The sequence below is a fragment of the Ailuropoda melanoleuca genome, chromosome 16, assembly GCF_002007445.2.
Source record: "Ailuropoda melanoleuca isolate Jingjing chromosome 16, ASM200744v2, whole genome shotgun sequence".
Taxonomy (NCBI): domain Eukaryota; kingdom Metazoa; phylum Chordata; class Mammalia; order Carnivora; family Ursidae; genus Ailuropoda; species Ailuropoda melanoleuca.
Window position 1 is genome coordinate 35,410,136 of NC_048233.1, and position 26,583 is coordinate 35,436,718.

At 39.3% G+C, this 26,583-nt stretch overlaps 1 protein-coding gene across 6 annotated transcripts in view; it reads right to left on the minus strand.

Moving 5' to 3' along the window:
• Positions 1–26,583, minus strand: part of NELL2 (neural EGFL like 2) — a 391,543-nt gene that overhangs the window by 129,581 nt on the left and 235,379 nt on the right. For all 6 annotated transcript variants that reach the window (XM_034645489.1, XM_034645487.1, XM_034645490.1 and 3 more), the window contains one exon: positions 18,006–18,131. In XM_034645489.1, coding sequence (XP_034501380.1) covers positions 18,006–18,131 — 126 coding nt within the window. The remainder of the gene's footprint in view (positions 1–18,005; positions 18,132–26,583) is intronic.

The window sequence follows — 26,583 nt, forward strand, 5'->3', positions numbered from 1 at the left end:
GGAGATGCCTGCTAGGATAAAGCAAACTAGAAAGGAATAATACCAGAAAAAACATTTGGGTTGAAAGTGCCTCAAATTTGCATTTACCACTGATACAGAAGAAGGTTGAGCTATTGGTAGACTAGGAGAGAGGCTGCTATACGGAGATGAGCACCTCATTCCATTCCTCTGCTGGGATACTCTTGGAATAGCACATTCAGGTCATTACGTTGCAGTAGAAGAAAAAGTACGGACGTAACAGGTTTGGTTTAGTAATGCGCAATAAACATGAGTAAGGAGCTAGCAGGACTGACAGGAATACGAGCTCATTGTGTGGCTCGTAACTAAGTTTAATTTTGGATAATATATCTGAAAAACTCTAGGCAATGGATCTAAGAAGTGACAAAGAACCACGGCAGCCACCTACTAGTATTTATAAGGCATACTCTGAACTTCTCCTCACCTAGAATCAGGGAAGTATGGCACCTGGATGCAACAAAGGAGAAAAGGTCTCAGTTTAATTCAGGATCAGCTTTCTGGTGAACTATTTGATCTTCAGTCTTACGAAGGCACTCATAAACCCCACAGAAATCCTATACCAGACGAGGTAAAGTGTATACATACACAAAATTCCAACCTCCCTAATATACTCTGTATTCCTCATAACTCTGATGTGATGTGCTTTGATGCTCTTGGTAGTAATCAACAAATATTTGTTGAATGAATGAATGAACCCAGATATCTACTGATACTCATTCAAATCCGGGAACCGTTCTGGGAACCCAGGGATGAACAAAGCAGAACCAGGAGACATCTTCCCTCCCTTCAAGGTGCTTATAGAGGCTAAGGAAAGATAGGCAAGGAGTAAGAAAAACACATGGAAGGAGTTGTTTGTATCACCTTCTGAAGTAAACACAGAGGGTAAAACGATGGCGAGCCACAGAGCATACGGAAGAGGCTATCGAGAGTGGGCATGGAAGGAATATTTAAGTTAAAACCTAAAAGATAAGGAAGAGTCAAATGTGCAAAAGAAAGGGAGGAAAGCGTTTCAAGTAAAAGAGACAGGATTTAGGACTAAAGAAGAAAGAGATTTGGGATTTCTTCCAGGACTTAAAAAGAGGCCAATAAGACAAACATAAGAAGCAAGACATAGAGTAGACTGAGACAAGGTGGGAGAGGTGACATTAATAGGGTGACTTAGACTTGGATAACAGGAGGGAGAAAGAGACAAGGGTTTGGATTTGAGCTCTTATTTGAAAACCTAAACAAAGAACACGTAGATGAATTGAGTGTGGGAGGAATCAAGAGTGTCCTCAGTGCCTGTGGCTTTAACAAAAATCTGGTGGCTGAGGCCAAAATGAGTTAGCTTGGGAGAGAAATGTTTTCCTTTTTTTTTTATTAATAATTTTTATTATGTTATGTTAGTCACCATACAGTATATCCTTAGTTTTTGATGTAATGTTCCAGGATTCCTTATTTTCATATAATACCCAGTGCACCATGCAGTATGTGCCCTCCTTAATACCCATCACCGGCCTATCCCAATCCCTCACCCCCTCCCCTCTGAAGCTGTCAGTTTGCTTCCCAGAGTCCACAGTCTCTCATGGTTTCTTATTCTGAATTTCAGCTTGCTTCTTGGGTACCATAGTCTCTTTTATAGTTGAACAATAGAATAGAATATCAGAGTATCTGGTTAGGCATATGCTATTTTACAGCTGTTTTTGTAGGCACTTCAAAAATCTAATACTTTGAATGTTGACAATAACTTATACACTGGCTATAATCTCTCTGTTTTACCAACAGAGAAAGAGTCTCAGGGTAGGCAGAGTAAACTGGTTCTGTTTCCCAGCTAGTAAGACATGGGTTTCTTCATTAATTCCTCACCTCCTAACTCCTAGTCAATGTTTTCCCTTCATTTCTTTCCTCCCTCATTTTGCATTTATCCGTATAATTTTTACAAGCAAATGACCAGAGCACATTGCTTATAACTGTTTAACAATTGTTTTGTCTTTTATTAGTTTTAATTAAGTGATGAATGAATATATCTCTACCTCCTCTCAGAGATTATAAAGTCCCCAAAGGTATAGGTTTTACTTATATTTGTATCATCCATAGCACTAAGTACAATCTCCAAATAGCAGTTAACAAATATTTTTAAAAACCACTTATTCTGGGCACTGCTGTTAACTTCTTACATATGTATTAAACTCATAATCCTCACACTGAGTGTGAAGTTAGTAGTAAGTAAGTAGTATCTATTTCCATTTTATAGACGAGGAAACAGAGGCATTGAGAGATAAGTCACTTGCTGAAGGTCACGCATTTAATAAGGTGCACAGTCAGGATTCAAACCCAGGGTGTCTGGCTCCAGAGGGATGGGTATGAACAATACTATACTGTCTACTGAGTATGAAGGAAAGAAGACAACTTAAGGAAAGAAGCCAGAGAAAAATTTGAATGAATGGAGCTTAAAATCAATCTTTATCCATACAGTCAAAATACTACTGGGACACTTCATTGTCTCCTCCCTAGGTGGTCCTACCACTTAAATACTTACAAATGTGGGATGTTATTTAAACTTCTTTCATTTCAGTTCCTAAATAAGTAAAATGGGGACGGTAATGGTATACTGATCTGCAAGATGGTTAATATTATTACAGGAGAAAATGCATATAAAGGGTTTAGCATTGTGTCCAGCATACAGTGAACATAAATGTTAGCTCTTGTTATTATATGTACAGGTGCTCAGTAAGTAGTTGTTTAATGAATGCCTGGCTTCATCAGTTCTGCTGGAGAGGACACACTGAAGTGCAACAGCATACACCCATTCCAGTAATCTAGAAGGAATATGAGGCTACAGAAACCAAAAGTATTCAGGGAAGTGCCAAGGAGTGGGTAGCAGCATCCGCTACACGATTCTACTTGGCACTGGCTCTGATATAAAACCTAATGGACTTGAACTTGAGGATGGTGAGACTTGGAGGCAAACTTCACAGTTACACGTTTGGTTCACGTATCCATACTCTGGGGACAGTTTTACTTTCCTTAAAATGATGGGAGAAAAGAATAGCCAAATGTTATTTCCTCTTCTTATATGAATGGGGTTTCCCCACTTATAATAATTGAGAATTGGAGCAAGTTACTCATCCTCTCCCAGACACAGCTTTCTCATCTACCCAGCAGGGATATCTGCAGCATGGGGTTATGTTATCTAATTAGATATCTAGCACAAGGGAAGCATTCACAAGACGATAGCTATACATTCCAACTCTAAGACCAATGCTGGACAAACCTAAGACCAATGCTTAAATTCTATTGATGAAACTACTTCTGAAAAGACAAAATGCACTGATCAGGTGAATGCTTTAGCCAATCACTTGTTTGCTTTCATTCTAATAGAGATAGGATATCAATTTTAATTAATTGATTAAAGAAATAGTTATGAAATTCACCAACTTTTACTCTCTGGGGATGGAGATGAAAAAGACACAAAGGCTGTCTTCAAATAACATGTAATTTAAAGGGAGAAGGCAGATGTGTAAACTACAAAACCACTAAACCAAACAGATTTAATTAAGAGCTACAGAAATGCAGATGAAGAAATCTATTGAAAATGTCATACTGTGAATAGAAAGGTAAATACTAAATCCACCTGAGCTTCATGCTATTAACTAATAAAGAACTCACATTTTCTAATGAGAAGACTCAAAGATACTTCGTACAGGTGAGACCATGTTTACTGAGGCATAGAAGGTGAACAGCATTTCAATAAGTAAAGAAAAATGTAAAAAAAAAAAAAGAAAAAGAAAGAAAGAAAGAAAGAAAGAAAGAAAGAAAGAAAGAAAGAAAGAAAAAGAAAGAAAGAAAAGAAAAAGCTGTTTTGGCTAGTGAAAATCAACAAAGACATTCTCAGAGAATGGCATAATAAAACCTGCCAAAATGGAATAAGAGGAGTCTAAAAATGTAACTGAGTAAAATCAAGGTAGCACTGTTATGACGTTACTGAGAAACACTACTTTTAGTTGGCTGTCCAGTTACTGTGTGACACACTGTGTCTGGGGGGCGAGGGCTCCCGCTGCTGCTCCTGGTTTCAGGCAATATAGCTGCTCGGTTTTCCTGGCTGAGACTAGAAGGGACCAGGAGAGCCTGCTGCACAGGTCACGATGTTTGGACACAACCCCGCTGTGTGGACGAGCGAGGCAGAAGCAGACAGGAAGGTTCTAGGGCTAGATGCTGAGACTGACACAGGTTGGGGAATTGAAGTCTTCCGCTAGATCACTTCAGGGCATGATCTCTATTGAATTCTTGCAAAGTTAAATATGCTTTGAATCGAACTGCTAAAATCTCCTATGATCAGAAGTCAGTTACCTCCTACTGCTCTTCTTCCTCCCAATCCCCCCAAAAGCTAAGATCTTTAGTTCACCCAGTTTGAGAATGGGGTCTGGAGCCAATTATATTAGCATCTGTATTATAGTGTGGTACCTTATCAAGTTTTGCATTGCATTATTGGACCTTATCAAGTTCCACTATAATAGCTTCTCAAAGCAGAAGCAGCCAGTGGTTTGCAGAAGAGTGTAGTAGCTGGACATGAAGCTGTAAAGACAGACCGCTTTGCTAAGCTGTGTGAACGTTATTCTGTGGGGAATGAGAAGACACTGACATTTCTAGAGAGGGAAATGACTACACTGAATAGGAAGACAGAGTCATTGATAAAGTTGAGGTCATAATGAGGCAAACAATTACACACAGTGAGACTGTCAGTAGAATATCTAAAATGTCCAGATAAAAAACAATGAAGATTTGAACTGAGATACTGACAGTGAGAATCATTATAATGTCAACTTACATTTTTATAATGCTTTGAAAGGTTTTCAGCATTCTGATATGTACAGTCTTACTATAGAAACCCACACCAACCAAGCAGATTAAGGAGTAAGGACAATGTAGATTCTTTCTTTCTCATTTCATCTCTCTTCATCTCTCATTACCTTTCATCATCATCTCTCATCGTTATCTCTCGTTTTTTAAAAATTTTTTTAAAGGTTTTACTTATGTGAGAGAAAGACAGAGATAGTGGGAGAGAGCACAAGCGGGGAAAAGAGGGAAAAGGAGGCTCCCTGCTGATTGTCATGGGGCATGATCCCAGGACCCTGGGATCATGACCTGAGCCAAAGGCAGATACTTAACTGACTGAGCCACCCAAGAGCCCCCCCACCCCGCTCTCTTTTTTTTAAGTAGGCTCCATGCTGGGCATGGAGCCCAACACAGGGCTTGAACTCATGACCATGGAATCAAGAGCTGAGCTGATACCAAGAATTGGACACTTAACCAACTGAGCCACCCAGGTGTCACTCATGATTATCTCTCATCATCATCTCTTCTCTCTCTCTCTCTCTTTCTCCTCTCCTCCCCGCTCCTCCATCCAGCATCTCAACTGCCTCTCTATTCTGGAAACAAATCCATTGTGTGAATCTAGGTAGGAAGCAGGGCACCCCTCCCACTATGGAGGCCAAAAGAAGGCAAGACATGTTCTCCCCAGCCAAGCTCCTGTCACTTGGCAAATACATGGCCATGTGACATAAACTAAAAGAGCTACATGTTTCTGCCCAGGACTTTCGAGCATAGAATGGGTGATGGGAAAGCAAAGAGATCACTAGCATTCATTTTCAGTGCTATGTGTCCTCACATGGCATCCTGCAGTGGCCCCCAGCAGCCAGGGTGACATGTTATGAACCCCCCGTCCTGAGAAAATTGTTACAGTGTTGAAGATTCCGGAGATGCACTGGTCTCTGTAAGTTTTCCAGACTGCTCTTAAAGCTTTGTATGTATTCTTTGAGCCCCTTGCACGTTTCCAGGAAATCCTTTGAAGCTTAAGACAGTCAAATTTTTCCTATTACTTGCAACTAAAAGCCGTGCCTACATATAAACAAGTCATATTTTCCTCCTGTTTGCTGAAAGGAAATTGAGATTCAGAAAGGCTGAGAGTGGCCTGTGATCACAAGGGCACGTGGCAGACAGCTGCGCAGGGCTCTTGACCCGTGCATTATCAATTGTTTATCAATGGATTCATCAGATTCTGCATGGATATGTGGAAAGCTTTACCGCTAGAGGAGGGGCAGATAATACCACAAATTGTAATGTGTGCAAAGCAAAGCCAAACAGAATCAAAAGCATCGTTAATACCCGCCAAGCTAAGGCCCACAGCCCCAGGCCCAGCTCCTGCACCAGAAGACCTACAAACAGTAACATGTCCTGTTTCACGGACTAACTCACAATGAAATCCTGCAAACTGAATCTACATGTTGTCTTCCCTTTGATGATTACATTCTATGTAATTTGTTGTCCCCTCCTTACAAGCCATTGACTGCTACCCCCTTCTGAGAGATGCAACATCTATCAAAGAACAGACAGGCCATTAGAAAACAAAACAACCCCCAAGATTCAACAGGTCTACTTCCATGGACCTTTTCTAGTTTATCAACAAATTATATGCATTTTTGGTCTAATCAATTTGTCTGCTATCAGCTTTGCAATAAACTAAAATTTTTAGGAGTTTTAAAAAATTGGCCAAGTATCTGACACTACACTATAATGGCATAAAAAAGTTCTCCTTGTGACATTACTATTTAAGTTTATTATAATTTAATTTCACAAGGAAAACCAATACAGATAAGTCCCAAATTTATTGACATGTCTGGTGGTTCTTCTGGGGTTTATATCAATGTGACTTATGGATTTAGTAGGGTCATGACTCATAAAGAAGACGAACCTTTGACATTATTTCTATGTTAAAACATCCATGGCTTAAGATGGCCATATTTATGCTCACCTTAATACTATAAATCATAGGTTGCAAACTAAAAATACTCTAATTCATGAGTCAGACAAGCAAAGTAAATGGCTGAGTCAGACTGGTTGCAAGAATTCTGGAACTCAAACATGAGTTTTCTTACTGGAACTGCTGAGTCTGAGTGACTGGGAGACAAAGAGTGTGGTGAACTGGAGAGGCCTTCTTTTAAGAGGGCTACAGTGATACCAACTCAGAATTAATGGAGAACAATCTAGAAATCTGGCTGGAAATCCAGATTTTCATAATGAAATCTTTTGACTGTTTAAATGTTGAACTATTAAAATGTCCCAAAAGCCAAATAAATTGTCCTTGAGAGCCAACTGTGGCCCATAGGTGACTACTTTGTGACTCAGATACAGTCTTGCTGGCATGGAGCCTTCCTGAATGAAAAGGTCATTCTTAACAACACTTCAATCCACCCAGAGGGTCTATGGCAACAGCAATCCTCCAATAACCACCTATGTCTACAAATGAATTTTTAAAAAGGTGCTTTCAAAATCATTGTCTGCAAATTCCTTCATATTATTAAGATCAGAATCTTTTAAAAAGGAGGCAGATGAGAAATATCTACATCATCATCTGATTTACTATGTTTGGGGTAAATGTACAGTCTATTTCTGCATAATTTTTTGTGTTTATAAGAGTGTTTGTGTTTGTTGGAAACAGGCTAGGAGAATGTTTTAAAAATAATGAGCATCCTTAACTTTTACACCAAAACAAAATATGAAAAAAGCAACTCAACCATTAAAGTGAAGAATTTGGGCATAAATACGAATTAGATTCCCGCCCCCCCCAACAGACTATCACTTCATCTCCTCATAAAGACCAGACTTACCCTAGAATTATTAGAATTGAGTTATTGCTCAATTGGAAAGAGATGGGAACTGAGATTCACCTCAAAATGTAATTTGGGACCATTTAACAGAGTTAGCTAGCAATAATAGAGCATTAATTTTCTTTTGGTGCCATAACAAAGTATTCTAAATCAGCAGCTTGAACCAACATAAATTCATTACTTTATACTTCTATAGGTCAGAAGTCTGACATAGGTCTATTGGGCTGAAATCAAGATGTCCACAAGGCTGCTTTCCTTTCTGGAGGCTCTGTTTTCCTGCCTTTTCCAGCTTCTAGAGCCTGTTCCTCTAGAGGATACTCCTGCCCATGGTCCCCTCTCCATCTCCCAAGCCAGTCATGCTGTAACACTCTGACCATTCTTCCTAGTCGCATCTTCGTTTGACAACAGCCTGGAAAGTTCTTTTAGAAGGATTCATGTGATTAGATTGAGCCCACCTGGATAATACAGAATAATCTCTTCATTCCATGGTCTTTAACCTTAACTAGATCTGCAAAGTCCCTTTTGCCATGTTAGGTAACATATTCACAGGTTCTGGGGATTCAGATGTGGACACCTTTGTAGGGCCATTATTCTGCCTACCACAAACAGGAACATAATAACAACTCCTACTTATAACGCTTACTCTGTTCCAGCCGTCACGCTCATTATTTTGCATACTTCATCTCATTTAATTCTAAAACAACATATAAGGTATGTAATATCATTCCACTTTTAAGATGAAGAAACAGGTTAAGAGGTTAGACAAGTTGCTCAAGATCACAGTTAGTAGTTAGCAGAACAAAGACTCAATCTAAGAAGCCTGAAGGAGCTAGTATCTGGAAGCTAAAATGCCACAAAATGTTCATAGAGAAGAGGGGTCTAAGGAGATTATGATTTGATTTGTATCAACTAACGAGAGAGGCCTGTGAACTGCTTAGCCATTTCCCATCTTGTTTTTGTTGCTGTTGCATTTCATAACATTTAATGGACATATGTATGCAAATCTATTGTATAAAAATGCCGCACGTAGCAACTTAATGGTTATGATTTTGTTCTAGAAAAATTTTAAAATCAGTTCTCATCAGGCCACAGTGAAAACTTACTTTAATGGAGTTCCAGGAACACCAACAAAGCATTCTGTCATCTTTGAAATGAAATACCGTATCACCTTGATTCTAGATCTGCACCGATTGTTAGAAGTAACATCAATTTAATAAACAACTTTTGGGCAAAAAGGAAAAGTAACATAAAAGAAAAAATAAAGCACTGACTCTTCAACATACACCTCAATTAGAATGTGCACAGACTGAGTGAAATGTTTCGGAAACTGTAAAATGTGTCTTAGAATTTTCTACAGGATTTCTGGCTTTATCTCTTACAATTCCATTCACACTAAACTTGCTATTATACAAGAACCTATACTTTTCTACTTACTCTTCCTCCATCCTGAAATGTTGTCTCTCACTTCTTCCTCTCCTGAAATGTCTGTTCATCCTTAAAAAAACCTCAATTTAAATGTCATATGATGATGGCTGCTTGTATCCGGGCACAAGTCAGATTATTCACTGCCTATTCTGGGCTCCCTACAGCTGTCTGCATACCCCTTTGTTACAGAATGTACCACAATGTGATTCATTTATACTATCTCCATCTATTAGATTGGACAATAACCTTACCATGCCCCCATATCAAAGTTCGGGTGTAAAGAAAAGTGAAAGGAATATGTGACATCTCATGATTTTTTCACAGTCACTTACCTACAAGTTCTTACATGACACATTTTTACTCCTCTCTCTCTACCCTTATTCTCAACCTGGTGCTCTTAGCAGTATTAGCTAAAGTGAGTTAGTCAACTATAATTTTCAATGTCTGTAGTAGGCGGCCTTTAAGGATGGTCCCTAGTGATGTCTGCCTCCTGATATTCATGCCTTTGTGTAATCCCCTCCCTTTAGTATGGGCTGCACCTAGTGATTTGCTTCGAACTGATTTACAACGGCAAAGGTAATAGGGTGTCACTTACTGGCTTGAGGCACACTGCCGTGTTGGAAGGGCCCAAGTGGTAAGGAACTCAGGGCAACCTCCAGGCAACAGCCAGTAAAGAATGGATTATTCCAACAGTCACATAGGTGAGCTTGAAAAAAATCTTTCCCCAGCGTTGGCGGACAGCTTGATGGCAGCTTACAAGATGTGCTCTTCCATGCCCAGATTCCTGACTCACAGACACTGTGAGGCACTACATGTACGTTATCTTAAGCTGCCAAATTTACGGGTTGTTTGTTATGCAGCAGTAGATAACTAATACAGGGTTATTCCCCTTGATAAAACAACTTTGTGTAAAAGGAATCTTCGTATATGGTATCGGAAGTTTTATGGAGAAAGGACCAACACTAAAACAGGTGGCAGCAGAAAAGAAAACTACTGTTCAACCAGTCAGTGTGGCTCTGCCTCCCTGCAGCAGAAGCTCACAGGAGACAGGGCTCTCAAGTTGAAGTTGAGAGAAGAAACAATCTCTGAGCCCAACCCCATGCCTAGATAGGACAGTGTGGAGCCTCCCGGGCCAGGGAGAAAGGGAGAGCATCAAGACAAGGCATTGTCCTCAGGATAGCACATGCCCACTGCCCGATTAGATCGGCAGCGGAACCAGAAGATGAACTCTGTTTCATGGAGCAATGGAACGGTGAGGAGGCAGAAGGAAAGTCGAACTTTCATACCAGCTAACATGTCAAAGCCAACAGTCAAAGAAGGAAATGAAAGGCGTCCGTCGAACTTCAACTCCAATAATACTGTCCTCCACAGGTGTCTGTTGCTAAGACACCACTATTATTACACTCCTGGCATGTAAAATCTTTTTATTCCCCTATGTGAGTTTTTGACTTTGCACTTTTCATACAAAAATCTCAAAATAAAACTCAAATAATACATCTATTTGGGACAAAGGTGAATTAGGGTCTACTAACCAAGTGAAAGCAGGTGTGGCTGGTTAACGAGGCAGCTCCCATCTTCTCAACGCTCAGGTGAGCCTGCACAGAGGCCTGCTCGTGGAGCCGGGTAGCACTGACTGCTCTGATGATCAAACCATGGCCAGGCTGGGGGTCATACATGCACACGACGGCTGCACTGAGAGGCTGCATAAGGGCTCTGACAAAGCCTGGAAACCGCTACATTGGAGCTGGGATGCTTCCCCCACTCACTGACACATTCAGATAGCACAGACTCCTTTCCAAGCTTTTCATCTTTAAAAAGGCAATTCAGCTCCCCGAGCCTTTGAGCCTGTTCCATTTTGAGCTGACTGCTAATTGTATGCATGCACATATGTGTTTCAGAAAAGAGATAAGCACATTGCCCTGGCCTCCTCACTAACTGCACAGACATGACTCACTTCTGTTCTCTGCAAGTTTTCTAAACGTGGCCCGAAGTTTTCCAAACATTAACCCTTCCTGGTAACCACACTCTGAACTCTTCTAAAGGTGTTTTCTTGATTATGTTTGCTTAAAATTGCCTTTTACTATTAACTCTTTGACTCCTGGGGCTTGGTATTTTCATTTGCTTTTATGATCATGTTTATATTCAAATTTCTCAGTAATAACTATACAACGTGATCATATACAGTGAACCATGGGAAATGAATGAGGTATCTTCTAGCATTAGGGGCCACATTTTAAATTTTAAAACCTAAACTTGCCCGATATTCATATTTTGTGAAATACACAATTCTACCATAGTTCGCAATGGCGATTCCAGGAAAAGAAAATTTTAGAGTGGTTGCTCATAAGAATGCAGAAGTCCTTCCCAATAGTCCTGGTGACTAGTAGCCAGATGGTAGGATTGGCTGATGGCTGATTGAGATTTTTTAGAAAAGAAATCCACATAGAAGCAGCCGAGCTCATAAAATCTGCTGTGCTTGAGAACTGAGCAGACATACTAATGCTGTAGAGGTCCTATTCCATACTCTGGGCAGATTGGTATCATCACAGGGCCCTGCATGCATCTAGGAAGCCCTGGAGCACCCAATCTAATGCTCACTTGCAAGAGCAATAGGAACCCCCCATCCTAGGAAGTATGACAAATCCACCTACAGAAGGAGTTTTCTACCTTCCAGAGAAAGTGCCACTTAGTTATATGAAGGTTTCTCTTTTCTTTTTTTAAGCCCCTTTTCATAGTTACGTACTAAGTACAGTTGAACAAACAAGAACACTTCGAATGCACTGCTCCAGCAAAGCTACGTATTTTTCTGAAAAATAGTATCTCATTTGAAAAGTAACCAGACAAAAGTGCCCAGTTGAAAAGGTCCCAGGGAAATAAGACCTTTCCTCAAGAGGATAGCTTGTCTAATCATAACTGCAACAACAACAATGATGGTAGCGAACGTTTATTAAAAATTACTTCTGTGCTAGGCATTTTACTAAAGATAAAGTGCCAAGGCATTTTACAAGCAAAATAACCTTGTTTATTTAGAATTTTTTTGTGAATGCTGATATGCATATTTTTACTTCCTGTTCTTTATCATTATTCTCTCTGGTCTGTGCTTCTCTGCCCCCCCCATCCTCTCTGCCATTGTCTACACTATCTTAGTCCCTTTACTATTTATATACCAGTAATTATCATCATACACACAGTGAATTATCTGTCTTGTTCTGTACTTGTGATTTTGATAAATCCATAGAGAGCTATTTTTAAATAGCTGATAATGAAGTTATTGTCCGTCCATACAATAAATTACCAGCTCCAGTTTAAATTCTTTTTGGAGGAATGTAGAATATAAAAAAATACTGTGATTTCTGCCTTTCCAAAATATCATCTCTTTAAAAACTTCAAGCTATTTACCCTTTCTAGCATTGTCTGATAGGGAACTTTAAACACACACACATACACATACACACACACACACACACACACACACACACACATCAGCTATCTGAGGAAAGGGCACCCATGGGTTACAACTGACTTAAAATCTGCTCCAGTTTCACAGTACTAAATCCTTCTCTGTAACCTTCTGTGCGTGACAATAGTATCCAAGACTCTTTAAAATGCTAGGAAACCTATAGTAAAAAAGACAAATGAAGAAAACTTAATATCATCATAAAATTCATGACTCTTTCTCCACAATCACTCAACTAAACAAGCCTGACAAACAGGATGGTAGTGATGATTAAAAAAAATATATCAGTATTGACCATGTTAGAGAAAAAGAAGTAACTACAACAATAAGATCATAAAATGTAAGCACTAGGAGTATTCAATGCTATAAAAGCTAAGTACTTTCAGAAGTAAAATTCCTTGGGGAACACCAGACGAGGCTCTTTGTTTAACAACAAAAATGAAGTGTCTAGTAAAATTCCTTGTGCTCAGACACTTTCTGGACATTCTGTGATATGCAACATGGACCAAAGCCAGCATCAGAAGCTCCTGGAGTAACAGAAGCAGTCAGGGTCAGCAGAAAGCACATGGAGGAGGCATCAGGATAGTGAAATTTGAGGGGTCCTAAAGAATCCCCTCTGTCACCTCTGCTGAGGACTGAAATTTTACCCCTGGAGAATCATTCTCCTACGTCCATCTAAGAAGAAGTTTCTGAGAAGAGAAAGGAGGAGGGAGAATGGGGGGTGGTGGGTCTTACTGAGAAAGCCAAAGGTCAATAAAAGGACACAGGACACCATAAAAAGTGAGAGAAGGTATCACTATACAGGGCCTAAAGGAAACTTGAAGAAGAAAAGGGAAAGTTTTAAAAAAGAAGTACACCTTTTACAATTTTGATCAGCTGACCCTAAAGCAGGATTTCTCACCCTTGGCACTACGGACATTTGGGTCATATAATTCTTTGTTATGGCGGGGGCTATCTTGTAGTGAATGTCTTGAACAGGATGAAGATTAATGACTCAGTTGAAAAGTAACCAGAGAAAAGCTCCCAGCTGAGAGGATCCTAGGAAAGGAGGATCCCCAAGGGGATATTCCCTCAAGAGGAGAGCTAGCCTATTAATAACGTTACAGGACGTTTAGCGGCATCCTTGGCCTCTACCCACCAAATGCCAGTAGCAACTCCCTTCCCCACAGTTGGGAGAACCGAAGTGTCTCAGACAGTGTCAAACGACCTCCGGCAGGTAGGAGGGCAAAACTGCCCTCACTGGATAACTACTGCCCTAAAGGATCAATTGACTCCTTAAGCTTTTCTATCCCTTCTACCAGTTTGCCCTTCCCAATTTTCTGTTCCCACTCTACAGAACAGTGGGAAGATTACAAGCTCATCAACACAAAAATGAATCAGAATTCCATTTTTAAATTATAATAATCAGAGCAGAGAGAGATCACAGGAAGATCTGACACAAATGCCTCTTCACTCAGAATATTGTTATTCTTTGATAATTCCACAATTCTTGGATTCTGCCTTTGTTTCCAGAGACATTTTATTCTTTGCCCATCACACAAGGCCAGTTCCAGGAAGGGATGTCCAGTAAAACTCAAAAAGATCTGTCCAATTCAATTAATGCTTATATGAGTGAACCAAGAAAGCCATTAGTCCAGATCAGTAACCAAGAAACTTTGTTAGGCATAAAAATTAAGTTATTTTTGCAATTACAGAGACTGAAGAGTGGGCTTCTAACATCTTGGCTCATGTGAACTAAACCCTTTTTCCTCCCTTCTTTCCTCTCTCCTTTGTCTTTTTTCTCCTTCTCTCCTTCTTCCCCACCTCCCTTTCTTCTCCCTGCCCTCCCTCCCTCTTTCTTTCCTTCTTTTTCATTCTCTTTCTTTCCTTGTAGGTATACCCATTCTTTCCTCGATGAGAACAGGAAAGGACAGGAGAAGGAAAGAGATTATGAAGCATTAATTAGAAAAGTAAGTAAATAACACTCTCACTGGAAGGAAAATTCTATTAATGGGTTTAGAAGAGCTTAAACTGCTATATCGTTTGTGCCACTGAGTCATTGTGTGACTGTATAATGGAGTCAGAGGCCCAGAAAATGGTGATTTCTATTTCTTCTACTGACTTCTGATTCAGGATTATTATTATAAGATCTGTAAGGGAAAAATTCCTCTTGGAATTGAAGCTAATGAACTGAAATAATCTATAAGAAAGGCAGTTTAATTACAGAACATTATAAATTAAATAATGTATTTCTAGATAAAATATGAACCTTTCCTTTTATTTATTTTTGTATGGTTGCAAATTAAACACCTGGTGAATAATATAAGAACTAAGAATAAGGAAACTTATCTTCCGCCCCCTTTTTGCCTCTGACTAACAGTATGGCCATGGGTAAGGCAACTGATCTCTCTGAGCCTAAGTTAGGAGGTTGGACTAGATTATCTTTAAGAATTCTTCCATCTCCCAAATTTTATGGTTATGGGGAAAATATAACTCGAACTGTCTGAAACTGAAAGAACAAAAAAAAAAACCTATGCAATTCTACCAACTATGGAAGGTAATTACACTGTAGCATACATGATTTCTATGCGAGAGCTACAGGCTTATAAAAGCAAAAAAAAAGCTTCTTTTATTGATCCAAGTTATTGACTATAAAGTAACGTATCGCTCTTAGATTCTTCTTTAAATTAGGATGATTAATTTTCAGACAGGGCAAGGAGCTTTGAGAGTCGGCTGGGTTCCGTGCTGAGAGTGTCAGCTATGGCACGGCAGAGGGCTCTTCAACAAGGAGGAGCACAAAGCAAAACAGATTCACAACTCCAGAGCTTGGCCACAAACACCAGAGAATGCCTCTGCAGTGGTGTCTTGACACTCTTTCTGGAAGGCCTACTACTGCAAGTATGTGGATATCTGTTTCTAAATTCCTAGAAAATAAATCCCAATCTTTATCAGAGAAATAAGGTCCAATTCTGTTCTTCTGGGAGCTCTTGAAGAGATGCAGCCTAGAGACCTTCAGCTGCAAGGCAAACCCCCATCAGAGGAGTCATTTCTTGGAGGCTTTGGTACACATGCTAATATTAGAGTGTGCAGGGAGAGATTCCAAGAGGGAGAATTTAAGCATCCATTTCCTCTACAGGGACCTTGATTATGTGCTGACCCTGGATGGTCTAACATAAAAAGTTTTGCCAAAGATCACCTGACTTTGGACTACAAAATAAAATCCACTCCTATTCCCTAGGAAATCCGACTTTCACATACGGATGTAAATTCTCAAATTTGTAGCCCTACCCATAGCATACAGAAAATTTAAGGGCAAGAAATCCTTCCTTAAGTCGAAGCATAGAAATACTGGTGCTAGCTGGAAATGCTGGTGCATCATTAAGGAAAAAACATTCCATCACCTGCCAGATCTTGAAATTCTTGGCTCTGGTTCTTTAGGCACAAAAATCATGGTCTGAACAGCTTTTCTTAAAATGATCTTGGCCTTCATTGGCATTCCTACAAAGGGATACTTCATTTATATTGTTACATACTTTGGAATCTTAATGGAAAATTCTCCCTAAGTAGTCGATAAACAAATAGTAATTTGCGGGATTTTATTTGAAAGGTAAAGACACTGGGAGAGGTAAAGCCAAACCAGGAGCTTCTCTGTAAGGGATGCAAGCTCAAGTATTCCTTGGATTTACAGCCAACAGACAGGCTTGGAATGAAAATGAAGCTCTTGAAAATACCCTGCCCCGAAGAAACACTCCTCATTCAACAGTAGGCCAAATTATGTGGCATGTATTCTTACTTACAATCTCGAACTCCTTTTAAGAATATAAGAAAAACAAAAAGAATCATTAGGAGGTATAAAAATGTAAAGCCTTTTAAGACTTTCATGCCAGGGAATCAGCAGACTCCTTAAAAATTGCTTGCGATCTTTTTTTTTTAATGAGCACATCTTGAAATATCACTCTGAGATCCAGTGGTTTTGCTAAGACTTTTGTTGTTGTTGTTAACAAATGCATTAGAACTCAGAATCATTGCTATTACCAATAATACAGCAAACTATTTTATTCTCCGTGTATTTATTGAGATTTGTCATTTATATTCTTTTTTTACGTTGAAAAATACCTCTGCAGACCTCCTTCAAGAAACTCTGCCACTCAATGTGATTAAGTTTTGTCTAATGAAAAAGTGCACCATCGGTCCCAAAATGTGGAAATGTTTAGAATAAACTGACAGAAAAGGGAAGAATTTGTAAATCCACTGGCAACTCTATATTGAATATATGTTTGGTTATTTCCCATAGATTGGAAGGTCATTTCTCACTATTCTTTATACCCAAACGTTTTGTTTTTATATAAATACTATATTTGAATTTAGAGGAAGGACCCGCCCTTTGCTCTAACTGATAAACAAGATATCAAGTAGTAGACACTGTGGTCACTGTAATGGGAACTTAGAAGAGTGCACTCTAATACAAAGGCATAAGGTGACACTTTTATTATAGATGCATATTTTCACTGGAGTGTTATACAGTCTCTTTCCCTGAAAACCTCTAAGTATTATTTGTACATCCATCTGATAAAAATTACAAGGTTGGAGGTAGAGTAGAAAGTGACAGAGTGAAAAGTGACAAGAATAGTATTTTTAAGTGCTCTCTGGTTTTATGATTCCACATGTTTTTCTAAAATTTATTTATTTTTAATATTCTTCTATTTAAAAAAAAAAAAGGAAATCCAAAGAAATGTCTTATTTCACACCCACATTTCCTCAAACCCTATAGTCTTCAAGCTACTCGTCCGGCACCAATTTTCTTTCATTTCCTACAGGTAGGAACTCAAAGAATATGAAGCGAGTAAGTTGTCTTATCCCAGGACCAACTTTAGGCATTACTGACGCTCAAGATATCCCTGAACAGGACTCTGGATGGTACTGAAGGGAGTGATAGTTCATAAAACAAACATAAGCAAAATTTCTTTGATGTACTCAGCTGCATTTCCCAGAGGCATGAGGAGCTCGATTCTCTTTAATATTCCCGTTTCCTAGCACTCTAAGAATCTATTTCTGAAAACATCACATTATTTATGTTATTCTTACTCTATGCAAAAATCTACTGCCATATAAAAGAGAAATATTATTTAAGGGTTGTTTCTCACATTTGCCATAGAATTCACAAATGTTTTGAGTATAAATACTGTTTAAGTATAAAATTATCATAATATTAATTTGGTTCTCTAGTTTTTCTTTACTCTCCTAACAGGGAGTATAAAACTTACCCAGAGCAAGCAAGCAATACCTAAGAAAGGTATCCCTTTCCTTAGAACAGATTCAGAATTCACTACCAAATCGAGGAGATAGGCTTTTCCTTGTGACCTGCTTTGCTGTAAGTGAGCATTTATGGCATACTTCTCCAAAAACCAGAATGAAAAGGAACTCTTATAAGTAAATTTAAGGCACAGGAATATTTAATTTCATAAATAGTCACTGTTTACCTGTACATGAATAATCATCAATTCTGATGTATCCAGTTTTGCAGATGCACATGAAGGAACCCGGGGTGTTAACACACATTGTATTCTCACGGCAGTAATGGCGGCCTTCAGCACACTCATCAATGTCTGTGAAGGAAAAGAAGGGCAAAGAGGTCAACAGCGGCCAATATTCCAGAGTTTCTCTACAATTTTCTTTGGTGGGGAAAGGGCAATGTTTTCCAGTTGAAAAACATTTTTTTAAAAGTATTCAAAACATCTCCTTTAATAGCAATGTTTGATGTTCAAATGACAGAAACCATAAACATTTTTTTTCCAACAGCTCTTGCTGGAATTTTAAAGATGTCTGTATATTTCAACTTGCAACATTCTAAATACAATTAGAAATTTTCAGTGCATTCATCTACCTGTGTTTGATAAAATGAATCAGAAAGTTACCAATTTGGCTACCCTAGAATTTTGGAATCTTCAAACTCTGAGTCTATCATATACTGTTTTTTGATTCACTGGCTGTTCTGCTGTATACTCACGGAGACCCTAAGAGGTAAATAAAATATTCACATACACCAGAACTTGAATAACTTCACTTAAAGACATGAAACCAATAACATGTAGTTTATTAGAGATACAAGTAGAGATATAGCTATCCCAGTAAGTGTCTGAAAGGAGATGAAATTACAATGTAGAGACGCAAATGAGAAACTGTAAAACAGTAATAAGTTGGCATATTGAAGAACTTCCATGGCAAGCCACACACCAAGTTTTGAGTGTAAAGTCTTACACACGGTAAGCCATATGGGCACTAGCGCTAACTGGGAAGAATGTGAATTTTTACAATAAGACTGTCCCCATTTTATAGTGCCTCTGTGCATGGAACATAAATTATTTTACAAATATTTTATCATATTGAAATACTCTTTATGAAGGGCCTTAATGCATTGGCCAGGCATGGTATTTCTCCTCCAGAAGTTGGCTTTCTCAAATCCTTGTGGTGAATCCACAAAGGGGCAGTGCTCTCATTTGTACTACTCAGAGAAATGGATCAATTATAGGAGATAGTCAGGTGACCTACTACTACAGAAGTTATGCTATTCCTGTAACGTCAACTATGTTCCCAGTCCTGAGAGTATCACCAGAAGTAACAGATATAATCTCAGACAGTTATAGTTTAGAGCTAAAGTGACCTTGGCAGTCATCTAAGCTAACTACTTATTCTACAGATGGACAAATGGAAGCCTGTAAAGGCCCAATTTTCTATTCAACTACTAAATGAAAGGTAACACAATAAATTACAAACCTCTTAGCATGCAAAGCTCTTCCCAGGCTTGGCCTTGACTTTTACAGTTTTATAGCCTATGACCACACCCCTTCCTCCCTCTCAGTGTTCTGGCCACACAGAGCTTCTGATCAGTCCTCAGATGGACCATGCTCTTTCCTAACTGCATGCCTCTGTACCTGCTGTCCACTCTGTTCCTTCTTTCCCTATCGCCAGCTTTAGTGGATCTTGCCCACCAGTGGATTATCCTTCAAGAATCTGTTTAAACGTCTCTCTATACATATATATGTATGTATATGGCGTTTGTGCTGTGAAAACTTCCCCAATGAAGTAAAATGCTCTCTATGCAGTGCTCTCGCAGAACTTTGTGATTCCATTGCAGATTCATCCACTGTACCTTTATTAACTTTTGTAGGCTTCTCCTCTCCAATAAGCCTTACATACTCCTCCAGGGTAGAGATCATCTATTGGTGTCTCTTGACTCCAGCTGCACATTACATGCATCTGGGATGCTTTTAAAAACATTGGATCTTGCGCCAACTCCCAAACCCCCATTTCAAATCTGATTTAACTATCTGTGGTGGTACACAGGCAATGATTTCTTTTTTAAATCTTCTCCATGATGAGTCTAATGCAGGGATCAGCAAAATATTTCAATAAAGAGGTAGATAGTAAATATTTTAGGCTTTGCGGCTTATAGGATCTCTGTCACAACTTTAACTCTGTTGTTCTGTCATGAAAGCAACCATAGGCAAATGTAATTGAATGAGTCTGGCAATATTTCAATAAAATTTTATTTACAAAAACAGTAGTTTTTGGGCCTGCAGGCCACAGTTGGATGACCCCTGGTCTAAAGCATACGCAGGGTTAAGAATCACTAAGTACGTAATTCATTTTTGTATTCACAATACCTTATAGGGTTGTCTAGGATATTAGAGGGTCAATAAGTGCTGTACGTAATTCATTTTTGTATTCACAATACCTTATAGGGTTGTCTAGGATATTAGAGGGTCAATAAGTGCTGCAGAATGAATGAATAAATGCTTCAAGGCTGGTTTAAGGAAGAGCTAAGAATAGATCTCAGATTATCTGACTCCTAGTATAATACGCTTCTCAGGGTATCATGCTACTTCTAAATGTTTGCACTGGTCTGCAAGGAAAGTATCACATTCAATTACAGCCTAAAAATCAAGCTGCAGGCACCCTGGGGGAATACGATGAAAACTCATTTGCTTCCAGGGTCTTAATATAATAATAGGAATCATATGGGATAATTAATGTGCTCAGTTGGATCAATGGTCTTTAATCCCGCTCCTCTGAGAGAGTGCTGCAGAGAAGTGAAAGTTACTGAAGACCACTGCAGGAGTCCCCTGGGCTTAAGCTTGTGAACTGGAGGGATGGCCATGAAGAAGTTCAGGTGCACAAAGGTATAAACAATTTACCTTTGGGGAAGAAAGAGCCAAGAATAATGAACACAACGGAGTGAAGACATCTTGGTTCTCAGAGGGGAGAATTATTGAGTACACTGTGGCTTCTCCTCAAAACAAGACTAGTTCCTAGTGAGAGACCGTATTTCCTGGTAGAGTCAAGGGTGTAGCTTCAGTGCCTAGGGCAGGACTGAGTCCCAGCTGGAGCAAGCATTAAGTACTGAAGGCACCGTCCCTCTTTCCAAACAGTTTGCTCGAGGGGGAAGCCCACCTCAGTAGGAGTAGCCACCAAACCTGGCCAATCAAACTCATAAGTACACGAAGCACAAGGAATGAGAACTTTAGAGTACTAAAGTCCTATGGGAAGAGACATGGAAAAGAGATAGTTAGAATGGACGCCATTTACAGCCAAAGTTATTAGACAGTTTGGTTTAGAAGATAAATAGGGATGTTTTGTGAAAGGGTACATTGTCCTAAATACTGTCTCTAATACTTGTCTGTGGTGGGTTTACATCTCCATTGTTGGGGGACATTGGCCAGTCCCATTTTCTTTTGTAGACGTTACTCTTGAAGCCAGGATATGATCAGAGAAAACACAATGTAGGGTCATAAAGCAAAACGAGGAAACCTATTTAAAGTGAAGCCTTTTAGGAACTTGAATCGTTTGGATCACAAAGAAATAACTGGATTCATGACCCAGAGATATGAAGTATCAGGAACAGTATTGGTGGGGGGGGGGTGATAAAATATCAAAAAATAGAAGTGCAACACTCTATACCCAATTGCCCGTTGCCTTTTTAAATTTCTCATGCCCCATCTTCAGAAAAGGAAGTCCCCAAAGAGCCTCATTTAAAACCGCAAAGCTACATAAATGTCATTTCTACTTATATGTGCACATACTCACAGGCCCCAAAACAGCACGACCAAAAAGTGATCTGGCAGAAAATCATGTTCAAACTTAGTCCAGGGTAAATTTTCGCTTGAAATCCCAATCGAAAACTTAATGTCAAATTCTCACAATTCAGTTCAACTCTCGACATGTTTACTGAACGTCTTCTATGTCCAAGGTCGCCTTCCTGGATTTTCAGTCATATCGATGACCCGGAGCGGTAGAGCTACAGTCGTAGGTGGGGAGTACCAGGGATGGCGTCTGCTGCGACAGAACTTTCTAGTAGGCAGAGAGAACTGCACAAAGTTGGAAAGAGCTGCCACAGAAGGTAGGTCCTATCAAGAGGAAGTATTCAAGCACGGGCTGGGTGTGCTATAGAGATGCACGCCAAGGGCATGCTGCTGGTCCATGCGGCTTTCAACAACCCATCCAGAATTCAGTACAAACACAGTTAAAGCGTAGGCCCTGCCTTGGAAGGGCTTAGGATCCTTGGAAGTACTATCATCATCCGCCACATAGGTGCCTTCTATGTGTTAAGCCTGCACTTTAGAGAACAATATCTCTAAGAGGGGCTCATGGTTCCTTAAAAACAGAATATCGCATAGTAAAATAAGTTTTCAGGACCATTATATTACTATTCTTCCTCCATCTCCCTCCTTAAAACTCACCATGTACAGGAGGAAGTTACAGGGTCTGAAATATCTAGTCATGTTCTTACAGTGTTCACTCATTAATTCAGCAAGTATATAATGTACCTGGATCATGCCAGAGTGCTGCATTAGGTAAAAAAGATAAATTTTAACTGAAGAAATAACACTAAGACAATAATGCTATGAAGTGATGCATACTATATAATGGAAACATATACAATGTGCATTAAATAGGGAGAAACCAACTTCTTTAATGTGGTCCTTTTTTTGTTCTGAGCTTATTAATGCAGAACAAATTTGGGAATTTACACTTGGTGATATAAATAATTTTATAACTCTTCCTCCCCCAACTTGAGGAGCTGATAATGAAACTAAGAAACCTGGATACAGCATGAATAACAGCATGAGGTCCTATATGCCAAGTGCAAGAAAAAAAGAAGAAAAGAAGAAAAGAAAAAAGAAAAGAAAGAAAAGAAAAGAAAAGAAAGGGAAGGAGGGAAGGGAAGGGAAGGGAAGGGAAGGGAAGGGAAGGGAAGGGAAGGGAAGGGACAGAGGAAAGAATGCGCTCACTACCAGGACTGGTATTCAAAGGAAAGTTGGTGACTAAGAGCAGAGACAACCAAGGACAATTTGCTGGTTGGTGTGGCAGGGCGTAAAGTATATTTTTGAAAAAGTAGGCTTAAAGTGACAGACTTATACACAGAACGAGGGGGCTGCCACAGAACAGTTTCCTGTCAAAAAAAGATGCTCAAAGATGAGCAGGAAGATTGTAGACATTGGAGTCTAGTGTAGGCAGCACAGGCAGCAAAGACATGAAACACTGAGGAACAATGAATATTCCATTTGGTTGGAGTTTATGCAGGAAATAAAACAGAAATACAGCTATGGGAGAGGAGACACAACGGGAATGCATTTAAATCTCCAACAAACACAAGAAAGGTACCTTCCTTGCTGTGATGTGGAAACATGAAAGCATTTGGAAGGAGGGGAGTAGAGGAAGTGGCACAGAAAAGTAAATCTCACGAGAGTTGGTAAGAAGAAGCAATTGTGGAGCTGATGAGAGAGTACAATCGAGGTGAGGAGAAGTTCATTAAATTACAGTAACCTCCCTAGCCCCAGTTTTTCCGCATTACCTATCAGTGTCTGAAAATATCCTATTAAATAATTTGTTGGTATGTCTGTTGTCTCTCTACTGGAATATAAGATTCAGGAGGGTAGAGAGCTTGTACTGGGACAATGGCTGGCCCTCACTAAAAATCTCTGGATGAATCAATGAATCCTTTCATGGCTTTTCATCTAGAAGGAAAAGGGATAAGTACCCTAATTCACACTGGTCTGACCTGGAGCTCCACTTGGCAGAGCAAATCCTTTGTCTTCCCAGTACATTGCCCAGGCATTTACTTAGACATGAGCCTTTTGTAAGAACAGTGAACATAAGCCCCTGTGGTAAAATAGTCTTGCAGGGGGAAGAACACTGCAGTGGGAATAAAGAAGGCGGGATTCTCCTCTTTGGCTCTATTTGTCAGGCTTAAGCCTGACAGCCATTTCATCTCTCTGGACCTTCATTTCATCATCTATAAAAACAAAGGCTAGAGGTTTCCATGTCATTACCAGCTCTCATACTTTACAATTCTAACAAAGAGAACACGATTTATATGGTTGCAGGGGAGAATCTGATTCTCCAGGATTTTGTAGGCTACACAGTCATACTCCAACAAACTTGAAAAGCATAAGTAAACTGTGTTTCTTATACTTGAACAACCTCTCTTGCCCCAGGATAATTCAAGCTGATCTATTTTAGAAACAGAAATTTATAAATTTATAAATTCCCTTTTATCCTATCTGAAAGCTGCGTCTGACTTTGTAATTATTCAGACTCACAGATTTCTAGACCTGAAAAGAACTACAGAAATCAACTAACCTAACCGCATTCATTTACAATTAAAGACTATGGGGGGCAAAAAAATGCCAAAGACAAATTAAGAAGGTGGCAGGAATCAGATCGTGGAACTTTCATGAGCCACATTAAAAAATTTGAACTTCATCCTATATGAAATGGGAAAGGTTTTGGGAGAGGGTTCCTTGAATCAGATCTGGGTTTTTGGAAGATCCCTCCCTCACAAGTTTACACAGTTAATGAGTGGAAATCAAAATAACAACACTGTTTCCAGACCCAGATCCCACATTAATGTTCCTTTTGGCCTACAGAGTCATCTCCTTGGAGACAATCCTTGGAGGCAGTGGGCACCCAGGTATGATGTGCCCCTCCCCTGCAGGCTTCTGCCACACAACCCGGCTATCCGTCCCCCTGCCCCCCAATCTTATGCTTTGTATGTCACTGATGCCAGTTTTTTAAAAAGCGTGGTATATTTCTAAGGCTACAGTATTTTATCTCAATTTTGCTGTAAAAGGATTATATTAGCATGTTAATGAACACTAATGCTTTCTTGCTCAGCCAATAAAATCTTGAAGCATGCAGCTCACCAGCAAGGACTCCACATATTGAAGACAAGCATGCATTGGTATGGGTTAGAATTGCTAAGTCTTGGCCCACCAGCTGTGAAAAACTGGCTTGGCAAAGTTGGCAAAGAGATCAATGACTTAATTCATAAACCAGGAAAAAGCCTAAGTTCTGAGAAATGTAATTCTGGAAAGGGATTTGAGAATAACACTTGGGAAGATAAGAGTATTTTTGAAAATAAAAAAAAAAAAAATTTGCAAGTATAAGTAGGCTGCTCAGTGAAAAATCAGTAAAGAATAAATTAAAATGTCATTTACAAATAGGCTAACATTAAAAGGAATTGCAAGCAATCTTATTTTGAAGTCAGTGGCATTAACAAGTTTGATTATCAAATATTAATTTTTAGGTATTAAAAACTATTTTTCATGTGCTACTACTGAAGCACATGATTTTTTGACATCTCAAAATAAAAACCATATATTTTCCTCATTCATCTTTTTAAGTTCATTCATTGTAAATTGTATGGTACATTCCTCAAGAGTAAATCTCTAGTATTATACCATTGTTCTTGCTACTTTTAATAGGATACATTATTCCTAACTTTAGCATTCCTGCATTTAAAACAGATATACATGGAGACACGCAGTAGGAAAATTTAAGACAGGGTCGAGAGTGGAACATAAAATTACACCTGTGGGAAAAGGTGAGATCATTTGGAATACTAAGGTGCTGAGGAAACAAAAGCATGAGTAGTTTATCCATGTAAGCAATATTTATTGAATTCTTACCATTTCCCAAGGTATTAACGGCAACACCAATGGCATGGCCTTGAAGAAGACAGATGTGGTATGTGTCTTTGCAGAGCTACGGTCCTTCTCAAAGACAAGTAATGATTTTTTTAAATGTTGTGGGAATTTGATAAGGAATAGTGCCACATTTGGAACAAAACATGAGTACTCCAAATCTTACAGGCAAGGCAAGGCTTTCAAGAGGGTGTGACGTCTAAGCAGAGGACTAAAGGAGAAGTAGAGTGAGCCAAGTGAGACGGGAAGGAGGCGAGCATTTCAAACAAGAGAACTATGCTGGAAAGTGAGAGAATCTGGTATGTTCAAACAATAGCAAACATTAAATGTGGCTAATGAAGTAAGCAGGAGCTATTTTGTGTGTGGATCTTGCAAGACACACAAAAGAATTTGACATTATCCTATGATCAGTGGGAATCTACTGAAGTTTTTTAAATCATTTTTTAATATATCATATGTACACAGAGTATAAACCTGAAAAGATGCAACAGAGTGCAAAATTAAAGTCAGTCCAAACCACAGCCACTCAAGTGTCCCACACCAAATCTCCTAACCACTTTTACCAATTCCCTGTGCAACCTTCCAGAGACGCTGTCTGCCCATATAGGCACATGCATGTGTGTGTGTTTGGGGGGTGTGGTGGAGTGGATGCTTCTCCTCTAAAGGGTGTGAGTAAATGAAATGACATTAAGTTGCTAAGCAAGAACTTTTTAACTGCAAGGTGGATTCGAGAAGAGCAAAATGGAAGTTGGGAATAAGCTCACTTGTAGTTTGGTTTCCTGTGTCTGGGACAGTATATTCTGGTTGCATATGGAGAAGGTGTGGAGATACGGATATATTTAAAAAAAAAAAAATATATATATATATATATATATATATATATATATATGGAGAGAGAGAGAGAGAGAAAGAGAGAGAGAGAGAGAGATATTTTATTTATTTGTGAGACAGAGAGAACGAGTGAGGGGAGGGGGCATAGGGAGAGGGAGAAGCAGACTCCCCGATGAGCAGGGAGCCCAACATGGGGCTCGATCCCAGGACCCTGGGATCATGACCTGAGCTGAAGGCAGATGCT